This window comes from Hibiscus syriacus, unplaced genomic scaffold, assembly GCF_006381635.1.
Source record: "Hibiscus syriacus cultivar Baekdansim isolate YM2019G1 unplaced genomic scaffold, ASM638163v2 tig00110799_pilon, whole genome shotgun sequence".
Classification (NCBI taxonomy): Eukaryota; Viridiplantae; Streptophyta; class Magnoliopsida; order Malvales; family Malvaceae; genus Hibiscus; species Hibiscus syriacus.
In genome coordinates, this window is record NW_024062868.1 from 93682 (window position 1) to 118003 (window position 24322).

Below are 24322 nucleotides of genomic sequence, written 5' to 3' on the forward strand. Positions count from 1 at the left end.
GTGTTTGTAAAAGAAATGATCCATGAAAAACGTCCCTTTAAGAAATTCAATACATTCTAAGAAATGCTTTGAGTTCGAGTCTTTTGTGTTGTTTACGATTTAATTTGGATTTTATATTTTTTTTTGCTATTGATCTTTATACTTTAATTCAATATAATTTAGTTATTTAATTTTATGGTTTTATTAGTTAATTCAAAATAATTAACAACGTTGATTTTTTTATTGAAATACTAACTCCATTTTTCTTTAAAATGTCGTTGGATTGGACATTATGTCGAATTTAAAATTACGCTTTTAGTATTTAAATTATCAGTTTTAGTCTATTTTAGTACCTAAAATTTTAATTTTTTTTAAAATCATACTTAACGTTTAGTTTTTGTTTCATTTTAATACCCAACCGTTAAAAATTTTAGTTTTGTTTCATTTTAGTATCCCTATTTAAAATTTAATGTTATGTTTTGAAAAATTTTTGCAAGTTTAGGTATTAAAACAAACTGAACTGATAGTTTATATACTGAATGTGTTAAGTTTTAAACGGAGATATACTAAAATGAAATGAAAACTAAACATTAAGTATAATTTTGAAAAAATTGAAAGTTTAAATACTAAACAGATCAAAACATATACTTTAAGTACTAAATGCGTAGTTTACCCTTTTCTCTGTGAAGGGTGTATTTAAATGAAAATCCATCCGAACAATTTAAACCAAAATGATTATAGGTGTTAATAATTCAGATAAACTAATAATATTATAAACTTAACTGAATTCAATTATTTTAAATTAAAATAATTATATTAAATTCTAAATATAAGCATGATAGAGGACCAAAATGATTACGTTTAATAGGTATTTTAATTTTTATATTCACACTAAGAATTGAATATTATCCTTTTACAGAAAAAACATATTTAATTAGATCATCGAACAAACTGTATCAATGTAATATTTTGAGTATATTACTTTTAATAATATATTCTCTTAAATTTGAATTAAAATCATTTTATTAAAAATAGAGTTAATTGCACTATTCATCCTCAAACTACGACCTTCATTCTAAATTGATCTTTAAACTTTTGAATATTCTAAATTCATTCCCAAACTACGAGCATCATTCTAAATTAGTCCATAGACTTTTGAACATTCTAAATTCGTCCTCAAACAATGACCCAATTCAAAAGTGGTCCTCAAAAATTTGAATATTCCAATAACTTCTCCCTAAATCATTCAAACGTTTGGAGATAAAATCAAAATATTCAAAAAGTTTGGAGATCAATATAAAATGAAGGTCATAGTTAAGGATGAATCTAGAATGTTTTAGGGACTAGTTTAGAATAAGAGTCATAGTTTAAGGGTAAAATTAGAATATTTAAAACTTTGAAGACCAATTTAAAATGAAGATCATATTTTGATAACATATAGTACACTTAACTCTTAAAAACGCGATATATTTGAACTTAAAAAGTAATTTCAATAGCATAAGATAATATGTTATCTTAAGTGATCCGAATTTGATTAACATTATTTATAAGATGCGTACAAATATCTAAAATTATAATATTTTTAAATATTACTGTAAAAATGTATTAAAATATTTAAAAATATAATATATATTATCAGATCTACTTGAACATATCTGCCTCCAAAATCTGAGCTTGGGTTGTTTGAGCTTCTTGCAACAGCAGACATGGCCTGGTAACTCGTATCCTTGTATATTAAGGATATTACACGTGAGACTTTCTCATATTCAGTATCTATGATATTTCTTGTATAAGATTTGAAACTTGGTAGTCTGGGGTAATTTACATTAGGACATAGCTTATAGGAGTGAGAGGAGAGACGGACACATGATTTCATGTTAAGGGATAACTTTAGATTTAGAGGAAGAACTAAAATTAATGCGAGAATAAAATTTAAATATAAAATATATGATAATTTTAAATTTTTAGGGGGACGACCACCTCCACTCCCCTCGGTCAGTGGTGGATTCACAGTTTGGTCTAGGTGGACAAGTGCCCGCCTTGAAATTCAAATTTTGTTCGATTAATTACTTATTTTACTAATGGTGCTTACCTTAAAATTTTAATTTTCTTCGATTAGTTACTCATTTTACGGACGATATACCCTTTGAAATTTTATTTATATTCATTTTATCTAAAAAAAAAATATTATTAACGTATATATGTTTACCATAAAAAATAATTTTGGATCTACGACTTGTGTTAATAAGGAGGGTGTGTCATCATATCTTTGATGGCATTAATTAATTACAACTCTAATAGACAATAAATTCATTAAATAATTTAACGATAAATAAATAAAATATTTATATTTAAATAAATTAAATTATCATTTTATAACTTTTAATGATAAAATAATTTAATAAAATAATACTCTAAAATTAAAATATCATTTTATAACTTTTAATATCATTTTATAACTTTTAATAATTATAAAATATGAATATTTTTTACGAATTTCCGGGAAAGAGATCAGGCTTTATAAACTTTTATTGTATTAAATGACTATAAATAATGGAAGGGAATATATATATCGACAGACATTTGACGTGAGATATTTTCGAAGTGTCACACTCCTACAGCTTATGGAAACTATTAATTGGGTTTCCAGTCCTGGATACTTATGTATAGGGTTTAGTCAACAGCCTCTCTTATAAATCGTATAAATCATCTTATGTGTAATATTTACACGAATCAAATGATCTTAGTTATTAAAAAAATTATTATTATTTTTTTTGAGATTTTAGGTTCGAACATTAAGAATACTCGGAATATGAGTATTTAATATCAAATGATTGAGAGTTATTTTTGAACATTTGCTAGTTTATACTTACCACAAATTAATAAATAAAAAAAATTATGTGTAGCATTTCAGTTGGATATTAAATATCAATCAACACATGATTTTACGTTAAAAGTCAAATTTATAAAACTTTAGGAATAGTAAATTTATAAAACTTTAGGAGTGAAAACAATGACGACCACTAGAGGGGTCCGTGAGAGTCATGGCCCCCAAAATTTTAAAAATATAATTTAGACCTTAAAGTTTTTTAAAAATTTAATTTGGTTCTCCCAAAACTTTTAAAAATTCATATTAAACTTTATAATTTTTGTATGTTCATAATTAAATCCCCTCCATAACTTAAAAAAGAATCTCATTAAGCCTCTAAAAATCTTAGTTAAACCATAATTTTTTTGGAAAAATATAAACTAAACCCTTCAAAATCTTTAAAATTTTTAATGTAAACCTCTAATTTTTTAAAGTTTTAAGTTGACCCCCAAATTCCATCACCTAATTCCTCCACATAGTGAAAATATATTATCAACAAAAAGAAAATTTTAAATATATAAAAATTTCAAATTTTCAGGATTGCGCTCGTCCGTTCCCTTGTGTCGGATTGTCCGCACATATTATTTGGGTTAATCTTTCCGGGTTTTCGACCCTAGCTAGGGTTAAGGCAAGAGCTGCGGTTTCAATTAGATTCAGGCAGTGTGTGGACCAAGTTATCCACATGGTTCAAGACCCACTCGGCTAACTACTGTCATGCCACACTTGTTTGAAATCATGTGTGTTTGTGTACGTCATACATACATACATACAATGAATTAGGGTTGGAAAAGAAACGCGATAGCCTGAGAATGGAATGATGAAAGAAATGGAACAATGATGTATATGCGTTCTTAATAACTAAAAAAATATTCTAAACAGATATTATCTTATAATCACATTTTGTCTACATGATTGAACGTGTCCAGACTTTCTGGTTTAGCCTACGTGCGATCCGAGTCCTATTTGTGTTTAGAATAACATGTGTTGTTATGGTTGTACTTGTTTTTATTGCACTGTCAATGTTTAGTTTAATTATGATGGTAAACGAACAAGACATTTGATGAATTGTTCGTTTATTAAATTAAATAAATTAATATAGACAAATATTCTATGTTCATTTATTAATGATAGATACGAATAATGATGTGTGCGGTTTGTTTATCCCCTCTCGATGGTTTTAGATATCTAATTTCTTAAGTAAATTATTGGGCCTTTTCTATTTGGACTGTTCTTTTATATATTTGTTGGGCCTTTGAGGGTTTTGATGTTATAAATTGGATAAAAAGTTTACTATTAATATTTTATTATCATTTTTAAGTAAAAAAGAAGAAAGAAAAAGAAGGGAATGTAAAGGTCAACACTGAAAGGCAATGGGCAGGGACTAGGGCCTTTCAATTTTGGTTCTAACCCTTTTTGTTCCTTTCGCCGACAGTCCCTTTTGCCTGAAATTGCATGAAATGAGCATGGGATGCCACACCAAATATCTTTTGCCTAATGATATATCTGACCCTGGAATAAAAATAATAATTTGCCTTAAACTTTTGGGTAAATTATATAACTGGTCTCTTTAGGACCTTGGTGGTTAGTGGTGCTTGAGCCATATAAACCCGACATGGTTCGAGGGCCGGTGAAGAAACAAAACTATAAAGAAACCTACCACAAGGGTCAAAACTATATGGATCACGTGTCCTCTTGTTGAGTAATTAGTATTTTATGTTTTCAATTATATAAACTAACCACAAATTCAATTGGACAAGTTGCATTAATAAGATTATTCAAATTCATTTGACCCTGAAATACCGGGAAACAGATGGGGAAGTGCCATTGATGGCTGACCTGAAGCTGAAGTTCACGATGAAGAAGATATCTGCTGTTTTTGTCATTTGCTTCTTCTGTTTGTCGTTTGGAAATGGAAGAATTCAATCTCTGTCAATGGAGCAGCAGCCTTATAGGACTGCTTACCACTTTCAGCCTCCCAACAACTGGATGAACGGTTTGCTTCACTCACGCGACCATTCGATCTACAGTCTTTTAACCCCAGTTCTGTTGACTTTTGCTTTGGTTTTTGTGTGTGTTTTGACATGTAATGATGGTCTTTAGATGGGAGAACTTATGGCACTGCAGATCCTAATTGTAAGGTCTTCAGATGCGGAAATTCTTGATATAAATCTTGTGGAATGTATTACAAGGGAGTTTACAATCTGTTCTATCAATATAACCCTAATGCTGCAGTATGGGGCAACATAACATGGGCCCATTCCATATCATATGATCTTGTCAACTGGATTCATCTTGATAATGCACTTTCTCCTGATCATCTGTTCGATATCAACGGTTGCTGGTCCGGCTCGACCACGTTCCTTTCGGGCGAAAAGCCTGCTATTTTATACACCGGGAGTGATACCATGAACCGTCAAGTTCAGAACTTGACCGAGCCTAAGAACCTATCTGATCCTTTGTTAATAGAATGGGTGAAATCATCTCATAATCCTCTAATGACCCCTGTTGATGGTATTGACCTCAAGTTCGTTAGGGATCAGACTACAGCTTGGCAAAGCCCTGATGGATTATGGAGAGTCTTGGTCGGGAACCAAATGGATGGCCATGGATGGGGGATACTATATTGAAGCCGAGATTTTGTTACATGGACTAGGAGTAAAGAGCCTCTTCACTCGTCCACAAGGACTGGGATGTGGGAATGTCCTGATTTCTACCCGGTTTCGATCGATGGTAACAATGGAGTTGACACATCTTCGCTCGATGGATCGACAAAACATGTTCTCAAGGCAAGCTTCAACGACAGCGATCACTACATATTAGGAAACTACATGCCCGTGACAGATAACTTTTCGGTTGATACTGATTTCTTGAAGAATGGTTAGGATTTACGATATGATTATGGTAAGTTCTATGCTTCTAAGACATTTTTCGATAGTGACAAGAAGAGAAGGATCTTGTGGGGATGGATACTAGAGTCCAACAGTACAACAGATGACGTAGAGAAAGGTTGGTCTGGTCTTCAGGTAAGGTAAGTTTTGAAACATAATATGATTGCAACTGCAAGTGGTTTAGATAGAAGATTTTTTAGTTTTCTAACAAAACCGATATTTATTTTCAGTCGATTCCTCGAAGCATTGTGCTTAGTATAACTGGTAAGCCATTGATTCAATGGCCAGTGGAAGAGATCGAGAAGCAGCGTACCGAAAATGTCAGCTTGGAGAACAAGGAACTCAAGGGTGGATCTGTACTTGAAGTCTCAGGCATTACAGCTTCTCAGGTATGGCTATATTTCTCAATTGTGATTAATATTCAGGAATCAGTTATGGATGAAAGATTAAGTTAGTCCCATTGCTTTTATGTTGCTAAAGGCCGATGTCGAAGTGTCCTTCGACTTATCCAACTTAAAGGAGACCGAATTAATGGATCCGAGTTCAATGGATCCTCAACTGCTCTGTAGTCAAAAGACAGCATCTGTTCGAGGCAATTACGGACCGTTCGGAATACTGGCTTTCGCATCGAAAGACTTGACGGAGCGAACCGCAATCTTCTTTTGCGTTTTCAGAAGCAACGACGAGTATGTTGTGCTCATGTGTAGTGATCAGAGCAGGTCATCTCCAAGGGAAGGACTAAAGAAAGAAACTTATGGAGCTTTCATCGACATAGACCCTCTTCATGAGAAGATTTCTCTGAGAATTCTCGTATGTTCATCTGCTTTTAACGCTTCGTTTCGAACATTTTGAAGTTTTTCTCTAGACTGATACATTCGGATTCTGAAATTGAAGATAGATCATTCGATCGTGGAGAGCTTCGGTGGGGAAGGAAGAGCTTGCATAACTGCTAGAGTTTACCCCAAGTTGGCCATTGATAACCAAGCCCACCTATATGCATTCAATAATGGCACTTTTGATGTCAATATTTCAACCCTCAATGCTTGGAGTATGAAGAAAGCTCAAATAGTTTCTTCCACAAAAAGAAGAAAGCCATATCTCAATTGAAATCACACCATTTTCATTCAGCTAGGTGTTAGTATCGAATTCGAATTTCGTGTAAAAAAACCCGATTTTTAAGAGAATCTATCTTTTTTTTTCATTTGCATCTGATTTGATTCAACTCTAAATTTATTCAACACCAAATATGATTACAAACTTTTAAATCTTACCTTTTCCTAAACGGCCGAATTTTAAAGTCAAAATATACAATTTAAGAAATCCATGGTTCTTCCCATGGATCATAAATAAGAGGATTAGGGTAACACTTGGCAAAATATAGAAGGCTTGTTGAACCTTAATCAATTCTAATGCATAATCTCAATCAAACAAAACTGAGAAAAAAATTATATAAAAGAAGGAGAAAACCTAAGTTGGTCCTGATCGAACAATCGTATTGGGAAATGAACCGCCTAGGACAAATTTTGTTATTTTTCATTTTGGGGACACGGTGGTAGATGAGGGACGAACATTACATAAGAAAGCTCACCCACAAATATAGCTAACGAGAGAGCATCTAGAACTCTGTTATATATAAATAGAGCAGTTTTCTATGATCTCATTAGTAGACGATGCTTATTCAATCGTTTTAGCCCACAGTTGTCTTCCCACCCTTTCTGCTTAGTAGAAGAAAAAAGGGTTTCTTTTCTTTCCTTACTTTCTTGAAGTGAAAGCAGACTTTGGGTCTTTCGAAGTTATGAGTGAAGAATACGACGAGGAAGAAAACAGGGGTGAAGGAGGAGGGTTAAAACCGGCGTCGGGGCCGTACGAATGGCTGGCGAGCTTCCACCGTGATCTGTTGGCGGGAGCGGTGATGGGCGGCGTGGTGCACACGATCGTGGCACCGATTGAGAGGGCGAAGCTGTTGCTTCAGACCCAAGACAGCAATTTGGCTTTCGCGGGAAGTGGGAGGAGGAAATTCAAAGGGATGTTCGATTGTATCTTCCGTACCGTTAGAGAAGAAGGCGTTCTTTCTTTATGGAGAGGCAATGGGAGTAGCGTTCTCAGATATTACCCTTCTGTTGCTCTTAATTTCTCGCTCAAGGTAACCATTTTTTTTTGCACATTTGTAATCTTTCCCTTTCTTTATATTGGTTCTTGGTATGCAGTGAATTGAAACATGTGATTTTCTATTTGGGATATTTAGAGTGAATCAAACGGGTGGTTTTCAAGATGGTTGCTTTCGTCTTGGGGGAAATGTTATTCATAAATTGGTTGTGGTGTTCTTGAGAAGGATATATCCCATGCACGTGAAATGAATGATAAAAGGTCTCTTTGAGCTCCTGTGATGTTATTTTCATTACATGGGATGCTGGTATACTCATTGCATGCTCTCTTTGGTTTGATATGTTTGAATGGTAATTAATGCGGTCATGCCGATCTTTTTGTCCAAGAATCCTATTAGCTGTGATGAACTCCTAAGGGAAGCTGGCACCTTGTCCTTGGAAAATATCTTCTTCTCAAGTGCTGTTGGTATAGTTGGTTTTGGTCATTTTTATCTGCAAAATATTCCGGTGTCCCTTACGGAATCAGCTCCAATATCGCCTTTGATTAGACTACAAATCTTTATGGCATTCTGTTTAGTCTCATTCCTATTGTTCAACCTTATATCAACCACCATAGGGTGCTTTCTTGCTAATGTTTCAAATTTCCCTTAAGATTAGGCTTTTCATTCTCCTTATGTTTTTGGCATGCAGAACTTTTGGTTTTAATCGATCTAAATAGAATATTTATGACTTTGACTAAGTATACCCGTCATTTGGAAGGCATGCTGTGAAGTGAGCAGTCCTCATCTTGTTTAATTATCTTAGATAATTGTTAATTTGATAGACTTTACTCATAGAACCCGGGTAGGATTTGGAGAATATAACTTCTTTGTCAAGAGAAATAGATGGAGTTTAATCCATAATGCATATCTCGTTTACTGAGTTTGCTAGAGTTGTAGTCCTAATAGGGGGCATTAACCAGCTAGTTTAGGATAGCACAAGGAGCCTTTGTACTCCATGTTTGGCTAAACTTAATATGGTGATTTACTGTGTTGGCCTCGTCATATGGTATAGGAGCATATAATAAAGAGTGTGGCTGAGATTTGAATGTAATCTAAAGAAAGAAAGCTTTTTGAACTTGAAAAATTCTTTTTTCATGATTATTCCTATTCCACCTGGAAAGGTGTACATTTTTTTTATAGGAATTGCAGGCCTCGTTAAAAACCTCCTTCATGATTAAAGGAGCTTATATAGAAGCTCCTTAATCAGCGGAAGGAGGAAAAGAGTGCCTTAAGATTTTATTAACCATAGAAAGAACACAATACAACCAGGGAGCCACCCCCAACATGAACAAAAAAATTGAAAGTTGTATGAAGTTGTACATAATGTTGAAGAACTAGGCATAGTACTATTGATTATAATAACGTTGTAGGAATAAAATTGAAAGTTGTCATCGAATTAGAACCTAAGCTGAAGCTTCTTCTACATGTATGTGCACGCTTGTGCCTAGTTTGCCTGTTTCTTTTATAAGGAATAGGCTAGATGAATTTTCCTTGGCATACATCAGTGAAAAGTTCAATGAAATCACTCGATAGATGCTGTTGAAACAAGTCGAGAACATTCTATTTCAGTTCAGATAAAATCTTACATAATGGTAAGAAAACTTGAAAGTTCCTAGGGGATTCTCCTAAACTAGGAGGTCTCTCGTTTTTAAACTTGTCGGTCGAATGTGTAGGATTTATGAGATGGTAGAGAATTATCTGTGCCTTTTATGTATATATAACTTTTTTCCCGAGGTTTTTAATAGGATTCCGAGTATACATACATCTCCATGTGGTTATCATTTTACTCACCTTGCATCTCTTTATGCAGGACCTGTATAAAAATATATTGAGAAATTATGGAGATGATCATGTTTTCTCTGGAGCATCTGCCAACTTCATTGCCGGAGCTGCAGCTGGTTGCACAACATTGATCTTGATTTACCCTCTTGACATTGCTCACACCCGCCTTGCTGCAGACATTGGAAGAACCGATGTTCGTCAATTCAGAGGCATCTACCATTTCTTGAGCACCATACGCAGAAAGGATGGATTTCGGGGAATTTACAGGGGTCTTCCTGCTTCCCTACATGGGATGATTGTTCATCGGAGTCTGTATTTTGGAGGATTTGATACAATAAAGGAAACTATGTCAGAACAATCCAAGACCGAGTTGGCATTATGGAAACGTTGGGTGGCTGCGCAGGCTGTGACAACATCTGCTGGATTGTTGTCATATCCACTTGATACAGTTAGGAGGCGGATGATGATGCAATCCGGTTTAGAACAACCAATGTACCACGGCACTCTGGACTGCTGGAGGACGATTTATAGAACCGAAGGGGTGACTTCTTTTTACCGTGGGGCACTATCTAACATTTTTAGGAGCACTGGTGCCGCAGCCATCTTGGTTCTGTATGATGAGGTGAAGAAATTCATGGATTGGGGTGGATTGTAGAATCGAAAGCCATTTTTTTGACAAACTTCTTTTTGAACAGAGAATTAGAGTAGAATGAGATTCAGGATTACAGCCATGGACATCGGTTCGGCATCGGTCAGTGCGACCATTCCGGTGATAAAGCCAGTGTAACATGAATTTGTCCTAATACAACAAGAATTTGTTTGCTTTGTTTCAGTACTTACTGCTTCCAGTTTAACTTATGGAAAATTCATTCATTCATACATGTATGCATGTATACAAGTGGGAGACCCCATAAAGAAGTCAAAAAAAAAAAAACCCCATGACCTCACCCATCAAAGAAAAAGGGTAAAAGTCAATTAAAGATGCTTTACCCCCTACTTTTAGACCTAGACAAAAGGCAACACCATTAAGGGGCCTTTGAGTGGGTACTTGGGTTGCCCATCTCTCATTTCTTCCACTTCAAATATTTACTTAAAAAATTCCAAAGATCCAAACTTGGTTTTTACGATTAATTCCATTCCACAAAGTGTTATTTATTGGCAGAATCGTAAAAGAGATCCTATATTAAAGTAAAACGTTTCCAAATTAACACCCCACTCTTGGTATGTGCTTGATATTTCATGGTTGTTCCTCTCATGAGTTGCACTTTTTCCCAAACCCTATGGAATTTACAAATTAATAGTATGTATTATTGGGAGAGTCGACTTTGTCTCTATAGTATCTGATATCGATTAGTCAATCAATATATCATATATCAATGATTACTTCACACACACACATATATATATATATATAACCCCAATTCATCAATCCTTATTTTTTTTCTAAAGTTGGAAAGATGCATATAATATTCGGATTGATTTCTTTTTAATTTCCACTACCCACCATGAAAGATGATACAAATGAAATGTACATTTGAGTACATACATATATGTCACATTAATTGTCGTTTAGAGTAAGGTTGGGCCATTAACAATGAGATTCCCACTTTCCCCATTCTTTATTAATTACTAGTAAGAATTAATTACTAGTAATCAAGAATTGCTCGTCTCAACAACACCCAAATGTACAAATGCAAATAAGATATTAAGAGATATGAAAGTTTAGTTTATGGTGGGATCTAGCACTAAAAATGCAACCCCCGCTCCTCATTTCATCATCCTTTGATGGTTCTCCGATCAAAAAGATCATCGAATTCTTCTTCTTATCCTTCTCTTACTTTCTCTTTGTTCAAATTCATCGAGAAACCTTCAATATCGTCAATCCTTACTCGAAACTAAAAGTTAAAACTCTTCAATATACCATTTTCAATTATCATATCAATTTGAAATCGAACTATATTAATCTTCTGACTAAATGAAATCTTCACACCGTTGAAATTGATTGACGAGTTCTTCTTTCATCAGAAAATTGACCTTTAACATGTCACGTCAACTAATAGATTTGATCGTAATGAAAGTGAATTAAACTTTTATTGATTATAATACAAATTTTAAAAGTTTTGCAACTAAAGTGAAAGAACCCTAAAAGTTAAGTAACCATTGGTGTAATCTACCCTAACAACAATTGGAATTTGTGGCCCGTCATTGTCATGAAAAAGCACCACAGAAGCATCCTTTATCCAAAAATGGAAAGCCCAAACCACACTATCGACCATTCCTTTTCTTCATCTGCAACCTAACAAACAACAAATTTCGACGGCTCTGATTGCTCCATAATTGGCAATGAATCCCACTTCAATTACCCCACCAATTCCGCCCATTGCTTCAAGAGTTCGATATCTCAGATTCTGACGTTATGAATGAAGAAAATAATTAAGAGTTCGACATCGGTTTATAATATGATTACTGAACAAGGGAAGATAAACACATACTACAATCTCACTCAATTCACTTGATTACTACAATTCCCTAACTTTGACCTTTGAAGCTAATAGGGAAAGAAACAAAAGATAAGCAAAGGAAGGAAGAAGCAGGAATTTACTTCTCTTTTGGAAATGGCAGATTGATTTATATTATTTTCAATACTATTATGATTATATATATATATATCATACACAGAGAACGCCAACTTCGACGAGCTTTGGGATGAGGTGGCCACCAAGGTGGAGAGCGACGAGGGATTCGAGTCCGCCGACGCAGGTTCCGCCAATGAAGACGGCGGGAGATAGATTCCGGGAGGAGAGGCCGCCGTGAGAAGAGGGTACAGGGAGGGAAACAAACTCGTGGTCGTCGAGTTCGATGACGGTAGGGTGAACACCGATGGTGGCCAGGAGCTTCTTCATGACATGGCACATGCAACAAGATGATCGGCTGAAGATGATGAGTGGGTGCTCGGATATCAGTCTCCGGATCCGTGTCTCCACCGTCTCCTCCTCGTCTATCGAAAGGCCGCCGCCGCCGCCTGCGTTGGGGCTGCTCATGGTGGTGGAAGATTAAAGCTGCACCAATGTTACTAGAGCAAGTATTTTTTTTAATTAATTGTGATTTAAGGTAATGGAGTGTCAATGAAGGTTAAATATAAAAGAGAGAAGACGGCAGCAATGCTTTGCTTACATCATAAAGTACTGTTTTATATAGATTCTCTTTATGGCTTGGGATCATGGGACTTGTGGGGTGGAGGAGAATTGGGCAAATAATAATGTAAGGAATATTAATAATACTAGGAGAATCAACTTGTATCATATCAAAATATATGGACTAGATCCCAAGTTCATTATTGTTTAGGGTTGAATACCATAATTTCACTAATTTTTTCCCTTACATCTATGGTGCTCAAACTCGAATCCTTAGAAATAAGAACAATTCCTTTATCACGGAATCTATTTATTAATGCTAAAAATGAATATTAATCCCAAAATATAAACCCTTCAAAAACATTTAAAAAATCATGTACTAAATTTTCCTTTTTAAAATGTGTAAATTAATGTACCAAGGCAAAATGATTTTTTTAAAAGTAAAACTATAATATATTCATTGGCCAACTAAAACAACATCAACAAACGTCTTGCCACATGCATACAAGACAAATACATTAAAGTTTATCAAAAGTAAAATAGATTGGTGATCGATCATTGATAGCCCGATGAGCAAGATCTTGAACAACTGAGCCAATGACATATAAAGATGTATCGCTCCGACTTCCTAAAACATCAGACAGAGAGTAGAAAACTTGAAGAATATTCAAAGTGAACGAATGAAAAACAAATCTTCCTTTAATCACAGTTTTCATCTAACACAAATGTCCGAGAACCAACAAAATGTCATATACAAACAAACATAGGAACCAGACATCGGAAAAGCAAGCAACCATGAAATCTCCAAGAACCATAGACCAAGAAGCGAACCAAAGGAATAAATTTGAATCGAGAGTCTAAAAACACTGGAAACCATGATAACCTTTATTAGAAAAAATTTCAAGAGAAACATTATTATAAATAAATAAAAATATGCCTGAAAATTAAGAAAATCGAACAACAATAGAAGAAAAAAGACAAGGAAGTGGTCGGAGGAGAGACCGCCACCGTTATCATTGATGGAAAATGTGGGGAAACCGGTTAATAGGTTTGTAACTGCAGCAGAGAAAACTTGGGGAACCGCTTTTTTTTTTTTTAACTAATATTCGTATTGATTTGAAATAAATAAAATTTATACTTTAATAAGAATTTTAATGTTTTTTTAAAAAAAATAGATATTTATACATGTATTAAAATTAACAATTAAAAGTGAAACAGTTGAGTTAATGAAATACTGAATACATATTTTTTAATATTTAGAACTTATATTTTTTTTATATGTAATATTGATTTACACATGTGCTTATGCATGAGAACATGTGTTTTATAATTTTGTTTTAATATCGGGATTGAATATGACAAGAGTATCGTTGTTCTAAAAACATATAGATTCTTGTGACAAGATTTTTCATAGATTTTTTAGTCTTAAATTAAGTGAAAAATATCATTTTCGAATTCCATTTGACTACTATTTTATAAGGATTAGGATGTAAATTACTTTATAAAATATGTTAGTGCTAGATATTTTCATAAAATTTTATCGCCTTTTAGCTAGTATTTATTTGATTATTTTATTTATCTACTCTTATTTTAAATCTTTGTATAATTATATCCTATGTATGATGTATTTTAATGGATGAGTCTACGACACACATCGCACGCCGTAACATATAGTTAAAGTTCCGTATCGAAACTTATAATTAGTTAGATTGTCTTTATTACATAAATATTAAAAGAATAAATTATACGCTTAGTACTTACACTATCATTTTTATTTCGTTTTAGTATCTAAATTTTATTTTTTTTCAAAACCATTAACGATAATGTGATGTAACATGACATGTCAATTTTTTTTTTATTTTCTCATCATTTTTTATTTTTTCGCCAGTATTTTTTAATTGGTTGAATAAAATTAATTAAAAAATACTGACAAATAAAAAAAATGTGACGTGGTAATTAAAAAATAAAAAATGGCATGTCATGCCACATAAGCATTACCGCCAATGATTTTTAAAAAATAAAATTTAAATACTAAAATTTAAAAAAAATGATAATTTAGGTATAATACTATATAATTTATCATTTTTAATAATTATTTAGTAAAAACAATTTAACTAGTGTTATATTTCGATACGTTGCTTTAGTAATATATTATGGTATGAGACGTGCGCCGTAGAATTTTTTGTATTTCAATAGTAATAAAATCAGTTATCAGTGTGATATAATAATATGTACTATTAAGCCAAACTCTTAGGGCAACTTAGCAAGTGTTCCATTTTTTATGGTTCCTTTTGAAAATTATATACTTTTATACAACGAATACATAAATAATTTTAGGAAAAATGGTATGCAAAATCCATGAACTTAAAAAAAATCAAATATAACCATAGTATAATTTTTCTATTAATGTGATCATTCACTTAAAAAAATACAACGTGATCTTTTGACCAATATTTTTTGTCATTGAGCAACAACTCCGATAATTCCTAATGACATGAATGCTTTCTCAAATCTTGTACGAATAAAATACTGCTTGTGGCTGTTGGTAGAGATGGAAATAATCAATTTTCGGTTACATGAATAACTGTTGAAGAGGAAGGAAAAGAATCATGAAGATGATTTTTGTAGAAATTTATAGTTGACTTAGAATATCTTAATGACGAATGACTTACACTAATTTTAGTTAATGATAAAAAATGTTAGTCAAAGAACCACATCAATTTTTTTTTAATTCCATGCTACATTGAGAAAAAAATATTACCATTGATTTTTTTTTTAAGTTAAAGAAACTTCAGGTACCATCTTGTCATATTTTTAATTAGAGAAAGAGGGCTGACGTGGAGGAACACTCATGGGAGGGGGAAGGTGTGAACAGCGGGTTCCACTCCCAGACATTATCATCGTATACAAATTATGATCTCTATCATCATGGACTTCATTATTGCCACGTGGAAGCTCCTTTTCGCTTTCCTTCAGGCATGGAGATTGGATGGTCTTAACCGGGGGAGGACGAATAATGCGGGGCCAACCAACCCTTTTGGAATCTTACGTGGATCCAATCGAAGCATTCCACGTGGATTGTCATCCTGTTCGCAACGGTTGGTGATGAAGAATTGGGTCCCATTCCCACCCATCATGATTCATGAAGTTGGTAGTCCCGCTAAAAGAGCTGCACCGTTGATGGTGGCCGGTAAAAATGGTGTTCATGAGTTCATCTCCTGAATGTTAAATTATTGATGGAAGAAAATCATTTTTGTTATAATTTACGAATCTCTAAAATATCGAACCACTCAAGTAATCTTAATAGTAAAAAAATACATTATTTTACTTACAAAATTCTGAATTTAAACAACCGCATCTATGGAATATATCTCTCCAAATTTTTATTAAAAAATATATTGAGATATATACTTATTTGGACCCCTAATTTTCAATTCATTTGGACTTCATCCCCCTTATTATTATTATTTTCACATTAATGGAGGGGGTATGATCATGTATGAATTAGCTGGCCACTATTGCTTCCACTTGAAACATTATCATGAATATTTTCGTGTGGTAAACTTACGTTCACCGTAAGTGCAGAAAGAGAGGCCCCATTCATTTCTTGAGAGGAAGGAAAGCCTAAGTTTTGATTGGAGTTGCATTATTTCATTTGACATTTGACTAAATCGGAACCTGATTTCGGTAGTTAAAGAGAATATTATTCTCTTAGAGGTTTTGGATTCGAACATTTACGTCTACGAGCGTGCATTGTTAATAATGACTAAGAAAGATTCTAAACAGATACTATCTTACAATCACACTAATTACTCAAGAAATTCTACAAATTGGGAACCCATTAATCAACTTCAGTGATTAAAGAAAATGTTGTTCCCTATAGAGATCCGAGATTCGAACAGTTGTGTCTGCAAGATGTGTGCGTGATATTAATAGTTAAGAAAGATTTTGAACTAATACTATCTTATAATTACACTACACTATTTAAAAGTATGGAAAATGGGAGGACATTAACAACTACCAGAACACCTCCTCAACAACAAATTTGTCTAGGGCTCAAATGACCTAGACCAGATTATATGTAGCATGACCTACACGAGATTATACGTGAAGAAGTTATCGTCATGCTTAACATCACTAGGCATTGTTAATGGATGGGAAATCTTTTAAGGGCAATTTATTGCTGCCACCTGCTTGCAATGCCTTCGCCATTATATGTTTGATAGACATCCATTAACCATATAATATGAAAAACATGCAGCCCAATCATGGGTCTTAGGCTTTGTTTGTTTTTCATTTTATTTATTTACACCCTTTGTTTATGTTTTTTATAAACTACGTACTAGGTCACTTAATTTTGTGTTTTATTTCTATTTCGATCACTCATTTTTATTTTTTTTACTTATTTTTCAAAATTTATTTGTTATCACTCAGCCATTTGTCGAATATGTTTTTTTTATATAAAACTTATGCAAAAACATCATATTTTTTTCTTCTCAAACTCATATTTTTAGATTTCTTCTTATTCACCAACGTCAAAATATTTTCTTCTAAATCCGAACGGTCGAGATATCAAGGAAGGGGGAGCAATGAAGCTCAATTTCACAATGATCATACGGTAAAAATTACAGATAGAACTAAGATAAAAAACGAAACTTTTATTTGAATTTCATCAATTTAGAGAGGATTTTGAGGAAAACTAGAATGAGAAGAAGAAAGAGGAAAGAAATATAAACAATTTTAGTACTAATTACATCATAAACAACGACCAACGGTGAAAATGATTCTGGCCATAAGAAAGAGGAAATTTAAAAACGTTATGTTAATTTCATAAATGAAAATGTCCAAAATAAAGTGTTTTTGGTAGTGCTATCATACAAGGTTAAGTGACCAGAAAATGAAATTTGAAAATTGGGTGATCAAAAAATAAAATAAAATAAAAGTTGAATGAGTAAGCGAGTTAGTTATTTGATTGAAGGTGACAATGGGGGTGATGTGAGATTTACAGGTGAGATGAGGGGACCTGTTGAAGCCGTGGCCCCCAAACTCCTATGTACCTTTAATGATAAAAAAAAGAACATAACGATTAATCACAATGAATTTGTGGAACTAGTTTTTCTGTTGCCAAAGATTTGTGTCTTTATACAATACTAGCAGGAAGTCCTGTTTTCAGATTTCGGTTGCAACCCATTATAAATCCATCTCTCTTTATCCAGACGACGCTGCCTGCGATTTCTGTCGGGGTGGAATCCGGAGCCAAACCTTCATCGTGTCGTATGCGGCGAATCCAACAGCTACTGAAGGAACAATCTGACAACCAAATCATCATTCACACTGTTAGAATGAAAAACTAGTAGCTATGCTTGATATCATTGTGGAGTATATAAAATACCTTGATGTAATTAATGCTCAAGCCTGCAAACAATTGTCTCCATCCTTGATTACGGACGATCGTAGTAAGACCATCATATGTGTTTCTATATCGTGTACCGCCTTGAATCGATGAAGACTGAAGACTTCCAACCTGTAGGGTAACATGTCAAACAATTACATGCAGGATGTATTAATCGAGACTATGGCGAATTTTTGAAAGGTTGAATCAGACTGCTTAAAAACCGGTTTTAACCAGGTTGTTTTTACATGTATCTAGCATCATCAAGTACGTGTGTAGCTTTTGTTGCACAATACCTGCATCTGTCTCCTTACAACATCTAATGGATACGTGAAGGTCTGGCCAAGTAATCCAGCTATTGCTCCACAAGAGAGATTCATCACAATGGACTTACGGTGCTCTTCGGAAACACGAGTCTTTATTACCTCGTAGATGTAGAACTTTAGACCGGCGTAAGGGAGGATCCCAGCCAGTGTTGGACCTATGGAAGCAAAAAGTTTGATCAAGTCCAAGCACATCTAACAAAGAAAGTAAATGCACATTGAAACTACACTAAAAAGAACTTCAAGATTGCAAGTTGAACTACTGAAAATCTCCATTACCATGAAAAACTGAAGATACTCTAAACAGGAGAATAAGAATGGCCGTGCCGGTTACAACAAGAATAATGTGAAGAACTTGAAGCCATTGTCAAATGTATTCATTCTAAGTTGTACCATGAAGCCATTAGAAACAACTGCGTACTACATACCTACACCTCGATATAATCCGCGTATTCCTCCTTCCTTGTAAACAGTTGTCAGTACATCTCTTATGCCACTATATGCCGGTCGAGTATATAAACTTGTCATACCAGAGCTGAATTTTGTCCTGGTGTCAACAACCTGTTATAAACCAAAAAAGCCAATGAGAAAGATCTAATAGATTAATTCATTAAAGAATCAGTAATTGCACGATATAATAACAGATTTGATTGAAGTTTGAAAGATGGAATTGATTTAAAAGAAACTATGCCATTCTTATGGAGATTTGCTTACTTGATAGGCAAGTTTAGTGCGAGCCAAGTCCAAGGGATAAGTGCACAAAACTGCTGTTCCTCCAGAACAAGAACCGGCTATAAGATCGACAAGAGGCCCTGATCCAAAGAAAGTACAATTATCTAACATCCAGCCTCGATACTGCTCGTAAGTCATGAAATGCAAGGCTGCATAAGGAATGATCCGAATAACACTCGCTCCATTTCCTCTACAGGTCCAAATAGGCATGAATTAGTCCAACATTCAAGGAGATCAGAGAAAGGGAAATGGTGAAATAATCTGCAAACTTACTTATAAAATCCCATAACACCTTCATGCTTTAGCACCTTACTTAAGGATTGATACACCCCAAGAGATTGGAAACCATCAGTCTTTGTCTGCAAAACAAAGAATCATAACTCCATTGTAAGCAACAAATGCATAACTTGACAAACAACAAGCAAGCACAAGAGTAACATATATAGGCGATATCGATTATATCAATTAGCTCTCACCTGCAATAGTATTTTAATCCGTTCTAAAGGTGCAATGGTCGTTTTAGCGATGGCACCAGCAGCGCCACCAGCTATTAGCTCTTTGACATAAACAGGCAAACAATCGATGAAGGAAACATCACTGCAAGCAGTCGAACCATCGACAAGGCCGGTCATATCTGATGTCAATGTGGAGCCTTGAGGAGAACCCATCTCAAAAATATCCAAACCGATTATATTACGAAAATCAACCAATTCTTCAAATTATTATAATCACCCGCCTTGAAGCTTGAAGAACTCTTTATCCCATCTGTCTCTTGGGATACAAAAGTAAAACGATTTCTTTTCAAAGGGTAGCTTCAACGGCCTGAGATCATCCAGATGATGAAAGCCAGACAATTTCACAAGCCGATCGTTCACTTCGATAAACACAAGATACATCCAATAAGAAGAACAGATTTTCAGTTATAACACTGCTGTCCCATGAGATCAATATTATATAAAAAAAGCTTCGATTGCCCTCAATCTAGATTTATCAACAACAAAAAGGTCTCCTTTAAAGAACCCTCGATTTCTCCAAAAACCCAATATTAGATTAGTCCAAGGGGGATTAGAAAACGTACTGGAAAAGCAAAAGAGAGTTAAAAACCTGAGAAAAATACCGGGTGAAATCCAGAATCCGAAAATATAGTGATTTCTTATTGGGTTTTCTGTTCTTCCCCTTTCTATTCAAAACCTCGAAATTTTGTTGTGTTTTTAAGCTTCAAAGGGCGTTTTTCTTTTGGGAATTTGGAAGGGGGAGTACTGTTGTTTGACTATAAATATTGCAGTTTAAGTTAAGGCCGGTGGATCTTCAGACGTAATCCCTGTTGTTGTAGGGCAAGTTGGCTTAATTTAGGGCTCAACATCCTAGGAATTAGGGATGCTTGAAACTGATCAACTGATTTGCTTGGTCTACTATGTCTTTTACTTCGATTTGACATTCTTTGCACAAAGACTTTCTTTAAAACACTAAGGATACGTTTGATTTATGAAATATAAAAGTAGAGTGGAAATAAATAATTATTAGGGAATATGATTACGGAGAATGTTATATTTTGTGTTTGGTTGATTTTACAGGAATGCAAGATTACCGTTTTGGTTAAATGAATAAAAGATTATTAGAATGTATATTTAACTAAATTATTATTATTATATATTTATTTTTTTAACAAGTTAAATTCTATTATAATATTACTATAATTAATTTATATATTTTCTTTAAAAAATTTAAATTCATAAAATTTATATAATTTTTTTACAAAATTGAAAAAATAAATAAGTTTAATGAAAGGGTAAAATTTTATTTTAACTCATGAACTTCATTTAAAATTTTAATTATAAATTTTTTTGTAAATATAAAATAGGTTAAGGATAAATTTTTAATTTAACATTCGTAAAATTTTTATTATTCAATGACAGAAGAATGATATTTTTGAAAAAAAAAAAATTAAGGGTATTTTAGTCCAAAACGTCGGTAATCCAACAATACCTAAAAAAAGAGGTAATCACATTCCCGGTAATATATTTCAAAAATTTCACTATTAGTAATAAAAGATTACTGGAAATGGGACCAAACGAGGGAATGAGAATTTCATTCCCCCGATAATACAACATTCCTTAAACCAAACGGGGCCTAATGATAATGCACAATCTTTATTCATTGCTTAATTCTTAGTTGGATTGTGAATTTATGGGATAGATTTGAGTTTAAATATGTTTGAATATAATTATTTTTATTTAAAGATGAATAATTAATTTAAATACCATTTTTAAGAAAAAAAACTTTTCATAATATGTATGCGGGTAAAATACAATTTTAAACTCTCTCCTATTCTATTCACTTTACTTTAAATATTTTTAATTTTATCATTGAATTTAATATAATAAATTTTTTGTCATTCAATTGTTTACTCACTATTGACATTATGACGTGATTTTTATTTTATTTTTAATGGATAAATTATAAATTTAATCACTAAAATTTACTCTCTCTCCTATTTCACTCACTATACTTTTAATTATTTTCAATTTAATCATTAGATTTTTAATTATTTTACTCTCTCACTATATCAAATTTTTTCAATTTAATTATTTTTAATGGATTTTTCGAATCGAGTGTATAAAATTTAAGTCGAGTCAAATTTTTAAGCTTCTATTTAAATTTAATTGTAAATATTTATAATATTATGACATTATTTGATTATAATTTAAATTGTATTTTATAACCAGATACAATATATATATATATATATATATATATATATTCGTATTTTTTTCATATTTGATTTACATATACCATATAAAGTCGAGAGACTCGACTCAAACTTTAAAATCAGTCTACTTATTACTAAAAATTTCAAGTAATAATATATGATGTTTTTGTATCTCTGATGATGTAGCGGTAGGTGTGTGTTTTTGTATCTCGAAAATTCCAAGTAATCATTAATCAATCTACTTATTCCAAAAAATAGTTTGTGATTTTGAATGTTTTTGTATCTCTGTTGATGTAGCGGTAGGTCATAGGTGTGTGTTTGTCTTTTATGGAAATTGGGGTGATTGTATTAGGTAATTGAGTATTGGTTTCTAGTGAAAAAGATCAAATTTTTACTGTATTTTATTTATTTATTGTGTAATTGTACATTTGGTGTTTTATGTTCTGAATTGAGGTTTGTTCTTTGACAGTACATGAGTAATATCCATGAGTTGAAAAATTAAGTTTTTGATGCAAGTGAGTTATTTGGGGAAAAATGGGTCTTTTTCTTGTTTTCTTTACCTTGATTTCTATGCCTTATTGTTTACTCTTCCCCCCCCCCCCCCACCCACAATTTGTGGAGTTTACTTTTTGCTTATTTTTGGTGTTTTGATCATAGGTTAAGAGGAAGATAGACTTGGTCTGTGGGGGAGGAAGTGTTGGGTTGATGGGTTTGATATCCAAGACAGTACATGATGGAGGCTGTCATGTTCTTGGGTATGTAAGAAAGTTGCATTAAAGAGCCTATGTTTAATGCTGTTTTTCACAAAGTATAACTATTTGTTCTTTACATGCAGGATAATTCCAACAGCTCTCATGCCTCTTGAGGTATCTGTTCTTGCATCCATGTATTATATAGATTGTTTATTGAATATTGGGTGCAATTGTCTCGTTTTATATAGTTTTATCGTTCACCTCACCGGATTCGGTTCATTACAAATGCTTGATGCTGCTCATTGGTGCGAGAATTTGTTGGGATATCTTAATGTCGATCGATGCTTTCTTTAATCTGAGTTTCTCAATGCATAATCCTAGATAATGTTGACAGATATCAGGAGAAACAGTTGGTGAAGTGAGAACGGTTTCAGACATGCATGAGCGCAAAGCTGCAATGGTCCGAGAAGCCGATGCCTTTGTTGCTCTTCCTGGTAGAAATTCCTATGCCTTTGTTGCCATACAAGAGACTAGGAAAGGGAAACTGGTGAAAGAGTCGTGTTTTTAAATAGTATAATGTAAACTATTTCTGACATTAAAATCTGGTGTTTTAGGTGAATATGGAACAATGTAAGTTGCTGGAGATGATAACATGGTCCTAACTCGGAATACATAAGAAAACAGTGAGGAATTATTCTTCAAGATCGAAGAATTAAGCTTGCTACGTTGATATTTATTAATATAACTATGTGTATATTAATCTTGATGCAGGTTGGTTTGCTGAATGTCGATGGTTATTACAACAATTTGCTCGCATTATTCGACAATGGCGTTAAAGAGGGTTTCATCAAGCCAGGTGCTAGGCATACAATAGTCTCTGCTCCAACAGCCAAAGAACATACAGAGAAGATGGAGGTACAAACTTCATCTAAACTTTCTTTTCAAATCATTTGAATGAAGAAACTAGAGGAGATCATTAAAGAAATGGCTAGCCAGCCAATAAAAAAAATCGAAGCTTTCCGAGAAACACATAGCGAAACAAGGCGTACTTGTTACAGTTATCTGCCTAGGCCTTGGATTACGATTATCTAAAATTTGTACTTAATTTTTGCAGCAATACGAACTTTGCCAAGAAAATGTGGCTCCGCACGAAAGCTGGAAGATGGAGCAACTCGGCGAATATCCCAATCAACTAAATGCACATGGAAGCATTGCTGGTAGGTTTCACCTTCCTTTTGTTCCTGATGTGATGCATAATCATTGAGTTATGAACGACATAATTCTCTTGGAATGGGCCACATGTTGGTCATTTACCATGTACTTTTATCACCGTAACAATGGGATTTGATTATATTAAAATCATCTTAGCTGGTTTTTCACAGACATGCACTGATTTATGGCCAACCAAGTTCCATTGGATCTCATTTTGCAGTCATATTAAGCTATTACTAAAACTATTACTGCATTTCGAAGACAAAACTACTTTGTGATGCAATAAGTTTATTGCAGAGTCTTCTATAAGGTACGGTGCGACCCCCCCCCCCACCGTGCCTTTGCTAGGGATATCAAGGACCTGAATTTGTGTTAACTTTAAAGACTACCTGGGTATCTTGGTGATAGTTGTAGGTATTTAAAGGCAAAATCTTGCTTTATAAGGCATTTCTTCAAGGAGAGG

General features: G+C 33.5%; 3 protein-coding genes and 2 pseudogenes across 3 annotated transcripts; 3 read left to right on the plus strand and 2 right to left on the minus strand.

Annotated features, from left to right (window-relative positions):
* Nucleotides 1-5010: 5010 nt before the first annotated feature.
* Nucleotides 5011-6845, plus strand: LOC120141402 (annotated as a pseudogene).
* A 597-nt stretch (nt 6846-7442) lies between these two features.
* Nucleotides 7443-10441, plus strand: LOC120141404 (probable ADP,ATP carrier protein At5g56450). Its single transcript, XM_039156288.1, has 2 exons — nt 7443-7879; nt 9693-10441. Exons 1-2 carry the CDS (start codon nt 7532-7534, stop codon nt 10317-10319), a joined length of 975 nt encoding a protein of 324 aa, XP_039012219.1. The 5' UTR covers nt 7443-7531; the 3' UTR covers nt 10320-10441.
* Nucleotides 10442-12280: 1839 nt separating this feature from the next.
* On the minus strand, nt 12281-12778 carry LOC120141407 (glutaredoxin-C6-like). Its single transcript, XM_039156290.1, has one exon. The coding sequence runs from the start codon at nt 12703-12705 to the stop codon at nt 12334-12336; it is 372 nt and encodes a 123-aa protein (XP_039012221.1). The 5' UTR covers nt 12706-12778; the 3' UTR covers nt 12281-12333.
* Nucleotides 12779-17934: 5156 nt separating this feature from the next.
* LOC120141403 (mitochondrial carrier protein CoAc1-like) lies at nt 17935-20329 on the minus strand. The gene is made up of 7 exons (XM_039156287.1): nt 19722-20329; nt 19519-19604; nt 19228-19435; nt 18942-19074; nt 18487-18671; nt 18191-18322; nt 17935-18108 (listed from the first exon to the last, which is right to left on the minus strand). Exons 1-7 carry the CDS (start codon nt 19911-19913, stop codon nt 18007-18009), a joined length of 1038 nt encoding a protein of 345 aa, XP_039012218.1. The 5' UTR covers nt 19914-20329; the 3' UTR covers nt 17935-18006.
* Nucleotides 20330-22403: 2074 nt separating this feature from the next.
* LOC120141397 lies at nt 22404-23911 on the plus strand (annotated as a pseudogene).
* The last annotated feature ends 411 nt before the right edge of the window (nt 23912-24322 follow it).

Excerpts from the sequence above, each read along its gene's own strand:
- LOC120141407 (XM_039156290.1), bottom strand. The coding sequence starts at position 12,705 with ATGAGCAGCCCCAACGCAGGCGGCGGCGGCGGCCTTTCGATAGACGAG.
- LOC120141404 (XM_039156288.1), top strand. The coding sequence starts at position 7,532 with ATGAGTGAAGAATACGACGAGGAAGAAAACAGGGGTGAAGGAGGAGGG. Across the intron at positions 7,880-9,692 it reads CTCTTAATTTCTCGCTCAAG|GACCTGTATAAAAATATATT; the intron begins GTAACCATTTTT and ends CTCTTTATGCAG.
- LOC120141403 (XM_039156287.1), bottom strand. The coding sequence starts at position 19,913 with ATGGGTTCTCCTCAAGGCTCCACATTGACATCAGATATGACCGGCCTT. Across the intron at positions 19,605-19,721 it reads GGATTAAAATACTATTGCAG|ACAAAGACTGATGGTTTCCA; the intron begins GTGAGAGCTAAT and ends TTTGTTTTGCAG. Across the intron at positions 18,672-18,941 it reads CGGATTATATCGAGGTGTAG|GTCCAACACTGGCTGGGATC; the intron begins GTATGTAGTACG and ends TTGCTTCCATAG.